The sequence below is a fragment of the Adiantum capillus-veneris genome, chromosome 13 (assembly GCF_014529385.1).
Source record: "Adiantum capillus-veneris isolate H3 chromosome 13, ASM1452938v2, whole genome shotgun sequence".
Lineage (NCBI taxonomy): Eukaryota > Viridiplantae > Streptophyta > Polypodiopsida > Polypodiales > Pteridaceae > Adiantum > Adiantum capillus-veneris.
The window spans coordinates 41,524,544-41,539,402 of NC_140943.1; the positions used below are offsets into that span (position 1 = coordinate 41,524,544).

General features: G+C 44.1%; 1 protein-coding gene and 1 long non-coding RNA gene across 3 annotated transcripts in view; both read right to left on the reverse strand.

Moving 5' to 3' along the window:
• Positions 1-2,956: 2,956 nt before the first annotated feature.
• On the reverse strand, positions 2,957-3,639 carry LOC147443866 (uncharacterized). The gene is made up of 2 exons (XR_015189991.1): positions 3,462-3,639; positions 2,957-3,366 (listed from the first exon to the last, which is right to left on the reverse strand). It is a non-coding gene; the product is annotated as an uncharacterized LOC147443866 (long non-coding RNA).
• A 12-nt stretch (positions 3,640-3,651) lies between these two features.
• Positions 3,652-14,859, reverse strand: part of LOC147443867 (uncharacterized) — a 39,430-nt gene continuing 28,222 nt past the window's right edge. For both annotated transcript variants that reach the window (XM_086526679.1, XM_086526680.1), the window contains exons 5-6: positions 4,171-4,883; positions 3,652-3,891 (exon numbers count right to left, since the gene is read on the reverse strand). In XM_086526679.1, the coding sequence (XP_086382805.1) occupies positions 4,239-4,883 (645 nt within the window). In that variant the 3' untranslated portion in view covers positions 3,652-3,891; positions 4,171-4,238. The remainder of the gene's footprint in view (positions 3,892-4,170; positions 4,884-14,859) is intronic.

Here is a 14,859-nt window from a genome sequence, read left to right on the forward strand (position 1 = left end):
TCTTTAAGGGAGCTTACCGTATTCAACTATTTACATGCATGAGCCTATTCTCTTATGCACAATCTCTACCATACCAAGCATTTGGCTTAGCTTCTACTCCCTTAAATGAGAGACCTGACAATGAGGCAATGTAGGAGAGCCTCTTTTTGCATATGCATGATGTGAGCCTATTCTCTAGTGCACAATCTATACCATACCAACCATTTTGGCTTAAGTCATACTCCATTAAATGTGAGATCAGCCAATGAGGCAATGTAGAAGAGCCTCTTTTCGTATACACATGGAGTCCCTTGAAAATTTGAGAGTAAAAACATCATACCCTACTTGAGTGCTCAACTTTGATCAAATCAAGCTTACTTTTCTTACATTTTAGCTCAGACCATGATCTACATTTCTCTCTCTCTCTCTCTCTCTCTCTCTCTCTCTCTCTCTCTCTCTCTCTCTCTCTCCCCGGCGGGAAACTTCATGAATTCCATTTGTCAGTTGCCACCACTATATCGATCGTCTTCAAGCATGTTACCTAATATAAATGGTAGTAGAAATCAATATAAACTTTAAAAACGATCTCCCTCTCTCTCTCTCTCTCTCTCTCTCTCTCTCTCTAACTTCAAGTTCATTGTGATTGTTTCTACGATACTCAAAATCCCGCCCCTCTCTCTCTCTCTCTCTCTCTCTCTCTCTCTCTTCAAGTTCATTCTGATTGTTTCTACGATACTCAAAATCCCGCCCCCTCTCCCTTCTTGAGAAAGTTTCCGACCATGTAGCACTTAAGTTCAAGAATCAAGACCCATCGGCTACATTTTTAAAGTCTCTTGTGTGCTACTTCTACATTTAATGTCACCAAAATATATAATTGAGTGACAAATACTATCTAACGAGTTCTCATGACAACTTTAACGGGTTCCTATGACAACTCTTTCTCTCTCCCTCTCTCTCTCTCTCTCTCTCCCCTCTTGACGTGTGGGTGGCATGCCGTTTCTCTCTCCCAACTGACTCCTATCTCTCCCTCTACAACATTAAAACATTGTGACATATGAGAAGAAAAGATGCATCATATGTAGAGAAATAATAGAATTTGAATACAGCTAACTCTCTTAAATAAAAATTGAGCCTTTAAAACCAAAAACTTTTTTATGTCGTAGTGGGGAAAGGCCATGCACTGACCTTTTTGCATAATATGGGCGAATCATTGGCGACCAGCGAAGGCAGGGAGCCATGGGGAGCAATGATTATATAAAAGGTCTATGCATGACCTTTCCCTTCCGTCAACAGTTGGGGGGAGAGGAGCCATGCAATCATTGGCAACGATTGGGAGGAGATGACAATTTTTTATAACACAGGTTAACGTGTCAACGGTAAACCTCAAGACTAAGTGGCACGGACATGGGAGGGTGGGATCTACAATTGGGGGATTATGGCCCGTAGATCCCAGTGGCGACGCCCAAAGTAATCTAGGGTACCCTAGATTACTTTTGGTTGCGGCCTTTGTACATACATGTTTTTAAGTAAATTAGGATCCCCACGTTTCACAACGCACGCATGGCGTAGTGGTTACGATATCCACATCTCGTGGGTGAGGTTAAGGGTTCAAAGCCGACGCCCGCAAACGTGGGTACCCTAGATTACTTTTGTAAAAAGTAATCTTAGATACCCACACTCCAGATCTACGGCCCACAATCCCCCAGCCGTAGATCCCACCCTCCCATGCCCGTGCCACTTAGTCTTGAGGAACAGTAAAGCACAACAGTTCCAATCAAGACAAGCAGCTCCGATTCCAACCAAGATGGCGGCGATTGATGTTGTCAGTCTCAATTCTATGACGGCTACTCAACTGGCAGCGATCGAACTGACAACCATTACATTATAATGAATATGGAGTACGCACCTTGATGGGTGAAGAATCTGAAAATTAAATGTCTTTATTTGTACACAAACCAAGTCTTTTATTTAGAATTTCGAGGTTAGTCTTGGAAGTAGCTTGTGCTGTCATTCAGGCAATTATGATTATCTAGTATAAATATATAGGTTTAATTGTCCCTAGAGAGGCCATGAGACACACATTAAATGATAAACATAAGTTTTTCTCTAACAAACAATCTTGTGAAGCAGTGTTTGGGAAAAATCATTTTTCCAAACATACAAAGTCCCTTTCATTGAATTTTCCATTAGGAAACTCTCCAAAAATTAGGTTACTTTTTCAGGTTTTTACACTATTTTCTCTATTTTGGGGCAGAATTTCTCCTTTTTCCCTTGCATTCAACCGGCATTTTGGAAATTGAAAACGGCACGGTATTAAGCTGAGACACATGTTTCTCGAACACTGCTGTGAAGCGTCTTTTACATCGTCTTTCTGTGGTGTAATGTAGAACATGTGAAAAACAGCCCAATGCTATAGTAAAGAAGAAAAAGGTCTTCCATCTCCTGAAATGCATTTGCAAAGCCATGGGGGAAAAGATGTTTTGTAAGTGCACTAATGGAGGGATTGCAAGAGCTATCCTAGTGATCCAACAATCTGTGTAAGCACTATCAAAACAATCCTACATTGAACTTCCGAACAATCCTCTTACATTTCTACACAATAATTTGTGCAGTGAAAAACCATTCTCTACCACACTTGGGTGATAGAAAGATTAATCCAGGTCTCTCTCTCTCTCTCTCTCTCTCTCTCTCTCTCTCTCACACACACACACACACACACACACGACATTCCCCAATTTTGATGATTAGCTATGGAAGATACCCAGGCAACTGAGAGTCACAATTTGCACATCTACCGTCTTCCTGGATAAAATACCTGCCAATCCTTTAACTGTGATGATTGGCAAGAGCTCCAGCTTTCTTTACTGCTGTATTGCCCTATTTTAGATTGTGGCAAATTTCACTTAGTTTTAGGCTTCTATCAAACCTTCATTGGTATCTATATCAGGATATTCGATGCACACTTACTCAATCCATCTTTCAGACAATCTGACACTCCTACCAGCTTTAAACATCATACAGACAATCTATAAACATGTACCATTTAGGAAACCCTTTCTGAACAAGTCGCACACATGCATATAGGAATATTCGCCCTGACGAAAGAGGAAAACCTTAACTCAAGTGAGATCCCTCGAAAGAAGTTGAGAAATTATGTCCAACTACTTCGTAAACACCCACCAAAAATATGCACCTCCCTTTCAGGGCAGTGCCAACAAATGCCCGTATGATCCACCACAGAGCTCCCACGAAACAAACCTTGGTTTGACCCTCGTACATGGTGAACTGAGGCAGGGCACAAATCTTCACATGATAGTCTCTCTGGAGCAACCCACCACATGGGCAACAACAGAAGGAGAACCTTGCTCAACTTTAAGTAGAGAAATTCTGCAAGCAACCACCATCGTAAGTAATTAGACTGGCACATTCAAGAAGCAAGTAGAACAAGTCAGAGAAGCCTGATTAAGGCCCAAGGTGCACACCTCTTAAAGTGCTTCAGCTCTCATAGTCATCAAAATCTGAAATATATGAAAATGTCAATGGAGCCACTATGGTACCCAAGCAAGGCGCTGATAAGCCTAAATTGCATTTTAGATTATCTATTACCTAGTAGGATGCAATAAATGATACATATTTCATCAAGTTCAAGTTCACGAACAGTGTGTGTAGTGATTAATCCAGCTCAATCCAGAACTTTACGCTGGAAGGAGCAAAATAATAATATTTAAGCATCACAAGAAATGTACAGACTCGCAGATTCTTCACGAATCCATTGTAAGTGAATGAATGAGTCAAATGCTCCCGAGGCACGAGCAGCACTGCATGCATTTGCCTCCCATCGCAACTGACTGAGCTACAGAGCCACAACAATGGCATGAATTGAAGAATTTGGAATCTTTCACAACAAGAACCCTGCACAAATCCAAAGTTGAAATTAATAAGTTGCACAATCCAAAGACCAAGGCATGATCTGCATGAATCGCTAAAACAACTGAAGTATCTGCCCTCTTTTTGCCTTTTCTTTTCCTACGGTACAGTCGAAATTTGAAAGATGCCTCTGGGGTCTCAAATCTTGGTCTTTACGCACCCACACATCCACCTTAATCACTAGGCTACGACCCCCTTGGCCTTTTATGCATTTCTCAAGACCTAATGCTTTTTCTTTACTGTCAACTGGAAGGAAGAACATACCTGATATAATACTTCTTATGCCAAACCAACTAGCATGCTTGATGGATGCAGTAAGACTCCAGCAACAATTAAGAATCGCTAATGTCATCTTGCCAACGATTCAAATCATTTATATCCATAAAGTGCACTTCGTCTTCGCCTGCATCCTTGCCATCGTCAGAAAAAGTAACATCCCCCATAGTCTTGGGTCTAGCACAAGGCAGGCAATTAAAGCCTCTGTTTTGGAATGATGTTGGATGCCGTTTGCCAGGCAGACTGCCAACAATCGCCATAGCCTCGATAGAAGACCCTAAATAGCCACTCCTGAATGCAGCAAAATTTTGGCTTGCAGGTCGAGACCCAGTGAGAGGCGCAGAGCCACAATTCCAATGTGTACCAGAAGCTTGAGTGTACCTATCACTTCCTCCATCAGAAATATTCAAATTTCTTTCACGAGGGCTGATGTCCTTGTGACTAGATCCAACGGTGCACTGAATATTTGCAAAGCAGCTCTTGGGAAATTGATCAGAACCCACACTCTGGCTATTGTAGAGTGCCAACGATTTTCCTGACGGAGAGGAGAACTTATCGACAGATAGCCATCGTTGTAGCCATCCAGATTGTGTGTTCCACTCCTTTCTACTTGTCTCATTGTTTATTAAATCGAGAGAGAGATTAACTGAACGCATCCCTGAAGGAGAACTGCCATCATCTGGAAACCTTCTGTGGAAGCCCTGCCAACATATTTGACACAAAATTACCAATCTCTCAGGACAGTACCAAAAGATTACAACCTGAAGACAGGTGAAATTTAATCACATTACTCTTGATTATGAGCAAAAAAGCTGTGGAGCGAGGGGCTCATATCACTGGGCAGTGGAACCAGATACACCAGACATAGCATCATCAATCACAACAATATCAGCCGATACACCATGACCCCTTCAGCTTCTTACCAGGGAGATCACGAAGATTTATGCAATAACGAGCCACAACAATTGCAGTACATTTTGGGTCTCATAGGTCACTTCTTTGCACACATTCATAAAAATTCCTTTCTTTGTTCCTGTCGTTCTTCCCCAGATGGGCCTTTGCTAGAACCATCTCAAAAATAAAACATGAGACCTACACCTACCCAACTCTGTGGCCCACAGCCCAATCATCCCAGGGTATATACAGATTATGCATCAGAAGTACAATTGAGCTTGCACTGAGTACTAGATTACAAAGAAGTACAAGAGTCCAAAGACTTATGGTTACAACACAGCTCTGCTCAAGACTAACCGACAAGAGACAGACCGACTGTTACGGACTTGGGCACCCCAAGTCGGAAATCTGACACAACACACGAGAGAATCACTTAAAATACTTCACAACTTCAAAATTTGAGTCAACACGGCCCGGCGTACTTCCGTGCCCAGAGGTATTGGCCCCAAAAACCTGGTGCCCCTTTCGGTATTTATTTTTATATTAATGTTGCACCCGTGGGACCTATGCTCTCAGACTCTACATCCAGATGCTGTGCAGAGTGAGGCCTCAAGGTCTATTAATTCTTACAAGGGATGCCCCAAAAGCAATAAACTCAAAAGCAATCTGTCCCAAAAGCATCAGGTCCCAAAAACTGCCCAAAAGCAGTTAGTGCAATTAACAGAAATCCGTACAGTTTGCCACGTCAGCAACTATCAACGCTTTTTGCGAAAAATCGTACGACAACCACGTCAACAATCAACGCAATTTGCGAGATCTCCGTAGAGCTAGCCACGTCATCTGGTCCTGCCTGGGTGGTCATGCCACGTCATCAGTTTGTGACATACCCGACATACCCCCCTCTTGAAAGAATTGTAATCGTCCTTGATTCCGCCTGCAAAATCAGAAATAAGCCATACACCAGTTCAATAGACACTGACTCTTAAGTACCAACGCACGACATCACATTCACATCATATCACATAGAATCCATTCTGATCTAGGACCATGATTCCTAGCAACCTATTTAGCAATCGCATCTAGATCCACACCAGACCTCACTGATGTCGGATTAACTAATCCTTACTGTGATCATGTCCATAGATTTCTCAAGACCGAAATGTTACAGTCAATTCGTCGATCATTCCATCTGCACTCGAACACAATTGCGTGAGTAATCATTTCCGGGAATCCCAAGCAATCAATTAGACACTGAGTTCATACTGGACAGAGTGTTTCAATCATTCAATTCTAGTCATCTGATCGTTGTGTGGCCATCTCATCCCTCGAGAACTCTTGACGCGCTCACCACAGTTTTGTTCTATCATTCAGTGATCATCATCATTCAAGATTCATGATCGTGATCAGGTTCATTCTTGAGCTATCATTACTCCAAATTTGTCATCATCTCATTCTCGATTTTCACCTATTATCTGTTCACAAATAGCAGGATCTTCCATAAAACATTAGTTTCATACGTAGATCAGATTCATCTTGGGAAATTTCCATTTCAAAGTCTTTATTCATTGAACATGCAGTTCACAAATCACACACTTAGTTCATATTGAACACAATGTTTCAATCATCTAATCATCTCATCCATCCAAAAGTCTTGATGCACCTAGATCCTTGCGTTGCCATCTCATCCAGCAGAAACTCTTGATGCGCTCACCACAGTATCCAGTTATCTCATTCATATGAGAATCTATCTTATTTCATCATTCATCATGCATCATCATTCAAATTTCAAACAAAATTAATTGAAATGTCCGTACAGTTTTCTGCCACGTCATCTTGCTATGTTCGCAAGTGGTCATGCCACGTCATCATTTTGTGACAGAGGCACCATGCCTAAGCCTACGAACCCTCTCTAGACACTGCACACCAATGTTATCCACATTGTCAATACTATAGAGCAAAGTGGTTCTGGCACGAGGCGATGGTATTGCAAGTACTGTAACTTTAAGTTGACCAGCACAATTTCTTGAGTCATAAAGCACTTGACAACCATTGGCACAACCAATAACTGTGGGGAGTGCAAGAAGGTTCCAAAGGACATCAAGGACTAGTTCATTGCTGATCACTTTCCGGCCATGGGTGCTTCCGATAAGGTGCTAGGTATATAGCAACGGATGCGCTTCACAATGCTCATGGGAGATTGGGTGGTTCATCCTCACACGTTCAAGGGCAGTCCTCCTCTAGTAGGAAGACGGCCCGTGTCAGTGATGTAGAGGAGGAGGATTTAGATGACACACAAGTGCTTAGGCAGTCAACCTTGCCTTCTCAAGTGGCCTCTTCATCCTGGGTGAAGGAGCGCCAAAAGGTGGCTGAGATTAAGATCGCTCGCACTTTGATTGAGTGCAACATCTCTTTCCATGTTTTGAGGATTGAGCACTGGAAGAGGATGGTCCGAGCCATAGTGCAGGTTGGGCAGACAGAGCCTTGGTTTGGAATGGAGTATAACAAGATGCACACTACGGCTCTTGATGAGTAGAAGGCAATGATTGATAAAGCGTTGGTGTCAGTGAAGGCAAGGTGGCAGCAATTTGGATGCACTAGTATTTTAGATGGTTGGAGTGACATTCGAAGAGGAGACATCATTGACATCCTCATGTTGTCTTGCCTTGGGACGTATTTTCTAAGTGCAATGGATGCAAGAAAGGCATGGGAGAGGATTACAGGTGACTTCATCTACAGGCACATTCGGGAGGCTATTCTAGAGGTCAGTGTGTAGGTTGTAACCGACAATGCCTCAAATTGTAAGGCTATGGGTGACATGGTGGAGGCCGAGTTTCCCACGATTGTTTGAACTACATTTGCTTCGCACTGTCTTGACTTGCTGATGGAGGATGACACGAAGTTGCGATGGATAATGTCTACTATGTTAGATGCCACCAAGATCGCGACATTCTTTCGCAAGAAACACAAGGCATTGGCTATATTTAGGAGTCACAACTCACTTGACATAGTGCAGCCATCAAAGATCAGGTTTGCATACGTGAATCTGGTCTTACAACGACTCCTTGCACTGAGGAATTCACTGACCCAGACAGTCGTGGACCCAAAGTGGAGAGATATGCATCATGCACAAGAGGAGGCCACAAGGTACATACAACCGCAGGTTCTGAACGAGGGTTTTTGGGCAGAGGTGGAGAACTTGACCTTGGCACTGCAGCCAGTTTACGTGCTTCTACGAGTGACAGACATGGAGGGCTCTACCCTTGGCTTGGTCTACCATCTCTTCTTGGAGATGAAGGCCCATGCTGCGGTCACGTCTTCATTGACTTAGAATCAGTACGTACTGTATGGTATTGTGTTGCAATTTATTGTCTATGGTTACTAGTATGATCAATCTTCAACTTTGTAAAATGCAGTCGAGAGAATGTCTTGGCTATTGTAGATAGATGATGGAAGTTCATGAGACGTCCCATTCATGGGATGGCCGCATTACTGTATCCTTTTCTACAAGACGTCAACTCTATTCAATGAGAGGCCTCTTTTAGACCTAAAGGAAAAGTACAATCAAATGTTTGACGAGGATGAGCACCTGTAGATTTATCGAGAGCTGACGAGCTTCAAGAGCTCTCTTGGGCCATCCTTTGCGAGACTAGTGGCTCGGAGACCGGAGGCGACAAAGCTTCCTCTCACATGGTGGCAGAGGCTAGAGCAAGGTCTTCCAAAGCTCACATATATTGCACTACACCTACTATCGCAAGTAAATTGCTAGTGCCATAATCTATCGTAATTCATTACTCAAAATTCATATCAATAAGCAGTGATTACATAACATTGCTATGAAGCTACCTAATGGCAAGCCGTAATATATCTGTGCTCACGTGACACACAGGATTGCTTTGCTAGAGCATGTGAGCATGAGAGGGGTCATCATCCTTCTTATCTAATGGTCCCCCATCCTCTGCATCATGTTCTTTGTCTTTATCTTCTCCATCTTCATCCTCATCATCTTCTACATTTGTGGCCAAGTGCTCCATGAGCGCCTGATTTGCTAAAGTACTAGAATATGTAGAGCTTTTGGCCTCCATATCATCTTGTATGGTTGCTATCAGATTCGATAGGTCTACTAGATTCAGAGTTAAATCTCCATCAAAGTCAATTATGTTCACTAATGACTGATAAATGTACTTATCAAGGATTGATTATTTAAGTACAACATCGACCTCTTTTAAACTGCTTAGAGCTGCTGCCTTTTGATCGAGTAACTTGTAAGCCCTTTTGCACAAAGCCTCCATTTTTCAGCATTTAAACTTTGAATTTTCAACCTTCAATTGCTCTATTTGTTGTTGGAGCTCTTAAATGGCTTTTGTGTCCCGCTCCCTTTGACACTCCCCTTCAATAAGATGGTCTTCAAGTGGAAGTACCTCCCTCCTGTAAGTTTCCGAAATGAGAAACTTTTGCTCCACTTGCTGTTCTCACCTGTCAAATCAAATTGTTTGATGGAGCTCTGGGCTTCCAAGTTCCATCATCTGTCCAAGAGCGTTGATGATTGTGTTCCAGCAGGTTTGGATGGTGGTAACACAACCATCAGTTATAGTATCAGCATTTGTTCTTTCCGGCTGATATCTGAGCATTGGAACATTTTAAGGAACTACCAGTGTCTTTGATGAATCTATGACTAGATTCCTAACCAGTCTATTTTTCTCTAAAGCTTGCAGCCTGTCAACCGGTCTCTATATTATGGTGGCAGTGACTGTGGTAGCTTGTTCAGCTGTGCCTTGTTCTCGGCTCTTTTGGAGCTCTACAGCTGTCTTTGGCGTGATTCCAGGCAATATAATGGCTGTGGCAGCTGAAGTGTCTGCTGCTCCCACAGTTGCTGGTTCTGGTTACTTTTCAACGGGGGCCGTTGTTGGTTTCTTTGTCCTAGCACTGAGCTGGTCCCAAAATCTCTAGTCAATTTCAGCTCTAGGATGCTGGCTGCCCAATACACATACTACCACACGTACAACGCTTTAAATAGATTCTATGTCTTGACCTCTGTTGTCTGAGTCACCACACTATTAAACAGAATCGAACTGAGATTAATAATGGTTCTGCTATTTACAACCCTTGCCAGAAGCATGCTAAAAGTATTTCTGAAACATATGTAGGATTGTTTTTGAGACTGATGGCCTCCGCAACAACGACTCTGTATACTGCCCTTTGTTTCAATGCCGACATTGGAATGCCTTGCCCTCCCGTCTTTCTCTTCTTCATGGTTTGAGGCGTTTTGTGAGTGCGCATGTGTGTAGATGGGTGTGTGCGCGGTGCGGTGCGGTGTGGTGCGTGCGGGGAAGGGGAGGAGCACGTGATAATGTGGGTGGAGCAACCTCTGGAAGTAGTGAGTGAGGAGCTCCATATTCTTCATATAGAAAGCATAAGGGTATGTACACACAGAGGGCGGGCGGCCGAACACCGGACGTCCGGCCTCGGGCAAAGGCGCAGCGCCTTTACCCCAACAAACTCCCACTTAAAGACGATGCGCCGATAAGTGAGACCTACTAGCTAAACTACTAGTATGTACAAGAAACTAGGTGAGAGACTGTCACTAGGCCGTGTTTTTTCCTGCTGCCTTCTCTAAATATGTACTTTTTATTTATTTTTATTTTTACTTGTTTTTCCCGGAACCCTTGAAAAGGTGCAAGTGGACATTGCATGGCCAGTGTGAAACGGCTGCGGCCGAATAGGTTTCTCACATCGAGAGTCTAGGTCGGTCAGTCTGGGACTGGTCGGGCCAGTTAGCACTGAATTCTAATGAGTATGGAAGCCTGTGTGCGCCAAATGAAGTCTGGGCCACTCCAAAAGTCACTTACAACTTTATAAGTGAGTGGGAACTAGGGAATTAACTCAAAGGGGCAAACTGGACACTTAGCAGAAAAAGAGCCAGCTGCAAGAAACCTCAACAAGAGGGGGCGCCCATTTTGAGAGAGGCTGATTTTTGCTCATTCAATGACCTGCAATGTGTGTGTGTGTGTGTGTGTGAGTAGTGGGTGCAGGTTGACAGCTTTAATGGAAAGCTTGCCTTCTCCTCTTTCGCATGTAGCGCGATGATTTGCTCTCGTGCATCTCTCTCTCCCCTTTGGCACATATGATAATGCCCCACTAGTTGGGCTACTCAAATGAATATGTACAGCTCTGGGGGTTTATGCGCGTTTGCCAAGGCAAGAGCCTTCTGAACAGGAACCACATTAGCTAACTGCTAATCCCCCACAGGTACGCACAGTTTCATCGCGAAAGATTGCGAGTTTGGAGAGTTTTCTTGCGTGAAAACTCGTCCAATTCACAAGGGAACTGTCACTTTGCGTGTAGGAGCCCTTGGGACACGCGTAGGCATGTTCGCTCCGCTAAAAACAATCTAAAACAAAGAATTATAGCCTGCTGTGTTTTTCCGCAGGTTTAGGGTTTCACACCTAAACAGCAAGGGAACACTAGGGAAGCTCCGTGAGAGCCTTGGGATGCGTGTACAGGGTTTTGGGCACCCGACAGCAGAAAAACAGAGAATTACAGCACGCTGAAATTCTGTTGCAGTTCACCAAAAAGCTTCTAAATTGCGAGGGAATCCGTCCTAGACAGGTGTTTTTGACCTACAAGGATTCTGGCGCCGTTATGCTGCCGAAATCAGGTCAGAAACCTGCGTTTTCAGCCCTCGCCAGGTTTGGACAGCTTTGTGAGAGTTTGACCTAAGTGTATGGGTCATCAACTGTTGAATAAAGAAATACCGAAAGGGGCACCAGTTTTGGGGCGGTCTCGTGTGCGCAGTAACATTCTAGTCGCTGGACGCAACTGTGTTCTCTTTTCTTCACAGTGCTCTGTGTAAAGTTAACAGGTAATTGAAATAGTACCGCCCTCTACGTTGTACAGGCCGGTTATATGACTGGATAGTCACTTTTTCTTCAAAAAGTGTAGCGCGTGGATTGTTGTGGGTGAAAGCAACACAGAGCTTGTCGTTATGGCAAAGAAGAGAGACCAAGTACCTGAAGAGGGATCTTCCTCACATGGCACAGAGAAAGTTCCTTCAACTCTTCAAGAAGAGGACATGTTGTTTAGAGCTCAACTGCGTTGCTGCATGGACATGTTTCAGCAGTTGGCTAGCAACCAAGGATGCAGGACTTCTTAAAAGCTCCTACGCAAGAATTTCAGGCTCCGACATAGGGTTTCCAGCCTCCTACACAGGGCATGACTGAGCCGTTGCAGAAAAAGGAGATTTCCAATGCGCAGAGGACTCATGATACTCGAGGGAAAGCCCATGTGGTTGAGCAACCAGCGGTGTCCAATGATCCAAAGCAATTTGCTTTAGCTGGACAGGAACCGTTTGTGAATGGTCAAGGGAGTAATGAACAAGCTATGCGTCAGACCCTTCCATTACCTATTACTTATCTTGGTTACTTTGGAGGTGGTTCAGTGTTTCAAGCTATGGCTGGACCTTCCACAGGTTATATGCCAGGGAATGTGTTCCGGACAATGCAAACAGGCATGGGTAACCCTATGTACGTGAACATGGGTGTCCAACCAGGTTTTCAAGGTGCCTATGGTCAATTTAGAGTGCCTGGAACACAATTTGGTATGGCTGGTTTTTCGCAGCCATACGCCCAAAATGCAGATATGATAGGTAAAACAGGTGATGCGAGTGCTGGAATGGACAATCGTGGAGCACCACTTTTGCAAACACCTGTTTGACCTTCTGGCATACCAAGCAATTGCGCACAAACTCGTCCACATCCTTCTTGAGTCTCGGCCAAAAGAACCATTTCTCTACCCCTTTCAAGGTGGTAGCAATGCCGCAGTGACCCGTAAAAGATGGACAGTGGCATTCGGTCATAACCTATTTCCTCAACGGCTATGTAAGGCACAACATGGTTTTCCTCATCAAGTAGACTATCTCCCCATTCCGTATCCGAGGTGACAATATCTGCAAAATCTATATCTGTGGCATACTGATCGACCATATCCTCAAAGCTCCTATGATGAATCACGGAAATAGCCAGAACCAACGGCTTCTGGGACAAAGCATCTGCCACCAAATTCTTTTGTCCCTGCACATGGACAATCTGGAAGTGAAACTGTGACAAGATGTTTGCCCACCGCATCTGCTTTTCCGATAGCTGCTTCTGAGACAAGAAGTAGCGTAAACTCTAATGGTCTGTGAAGACAGTAAAATCCGCTCCGAGTAGGTAATGTCGCCACTGAGTAAGAACATGGATAACCGCCAAAAGCTCTTTCTCCTAAATCTGTGCTGTCAATTCCGGCCTTGAGAACAGTCGGCTCTCGTAGGCAATGACATGGCCTTCTTGCATTAAGACCGTACCCAAACTACAACCACAAGCATCACAATATACTTCCAATGACTTCTGCAAGTCCGGCAAAGTCAAGACTAGTCTTGTAGTCAATTTCTCTTTCAATGTCTGAAAGGCAATCACCTTTGTGGGTCCCCATGAGAAAGGGACTCCTTTCTGTGTCAAGATATGCAAAGGGGAAGCAACCTCTGCAAACTTTCTAATGAACCGCCTGTAGTACGAACACAAGCCCAAGAAGCTTCTAACTTCATGGACATTCTTCAAATCGAGCTGTCACGTGACACATCCAACCCTATGTGTCCGTGGACAAGCTACAGCATGATCAGGGTTCAGTCAGTCCAGTCAGTCTAGATTAGAAGTGATCTGACACTTTTGTGAGTCTATTCGTAGACCGTGCATGCCCAGTCACTTAGCATAGATGCATATCCTCTCGTTGCACACAGCATGATCATCAGTATTCCCTTCAGAATCCATCAGATTTAGTCAGGGGAATTTTCCAGTGCATTTAGCCTATTTTCCCTATTTTTGGTATTTTTCACTTATTATTTTTAAGTGACTTTCCAACAAAAGTAGGTAGGGCAATTTTGCTGAGTTAATATATAAGCAAACCTAAGTTAGCACTTTCTGGCAGAAGAGGCAGCAGGAGCTCTCCGCTCAACAAGCATCTTCTCAGCAAGAACCCGCAGTACCCCCCAACCTTGGCGCTACCTCTCCCTTCAGCTAGCGTTTTTGGTCTCCAGTAGTACCTCCCCATTTCTGGCGTTTTCAGCATTGCTGTCCTCGTCTTCAATACGAGATTCCTAGCGTTTTACATAGCGCCAGTACCCCCCCCGATCCCTGGCGCTTTTCAGCCTTGCATCATCGCCAAGTTTTCCAGACAGCCTAGCGTTCTTGCTAACGATAGCAGGCAGCCCAGCGTTTTTGGTTTTCAGCCGTAAATGCAGCAGATACAGCAGCGTTTTCAGCATCCCCCACAGTAGCAGATTCAGCCCTAGAAGCATTGCAGATATCCCCATTTTCAGCCCTAGAAAACGCAGCCAAACAGTCATTCTCAGCCACCGAAACATTCCCGAAATTCAGCAGATAGAAGACCACAGATTTCAGCCCTAAAGTCGTCGTCGTCATCGGCATAGTCCCAAGTTGCATCAGTCCATTGCATCCGCATTGTACCACTTTGTGCAATCAATAAGTAGACCACTCTCGCCGACGAGAGTGGGGCCTTCAGAGGAGGGTTTTACAACGTCTCTGGTGTCGTATCTCTCTTCTCTCTCTATCTCTCAGTCTCATACACTTGCACGCACAGTGTCCATTCACATTGTTTGTGATTATAGCACTTTCCATTAAGAACGGAAGGCTCTACCTTCCATAAGAACTAAAAGGAACCCTTGAGCACAATTCGGAGCACTCATCTTGAGCAAAGCGCAAACAATCATTCCGTTGCACCTAACATTGGTAT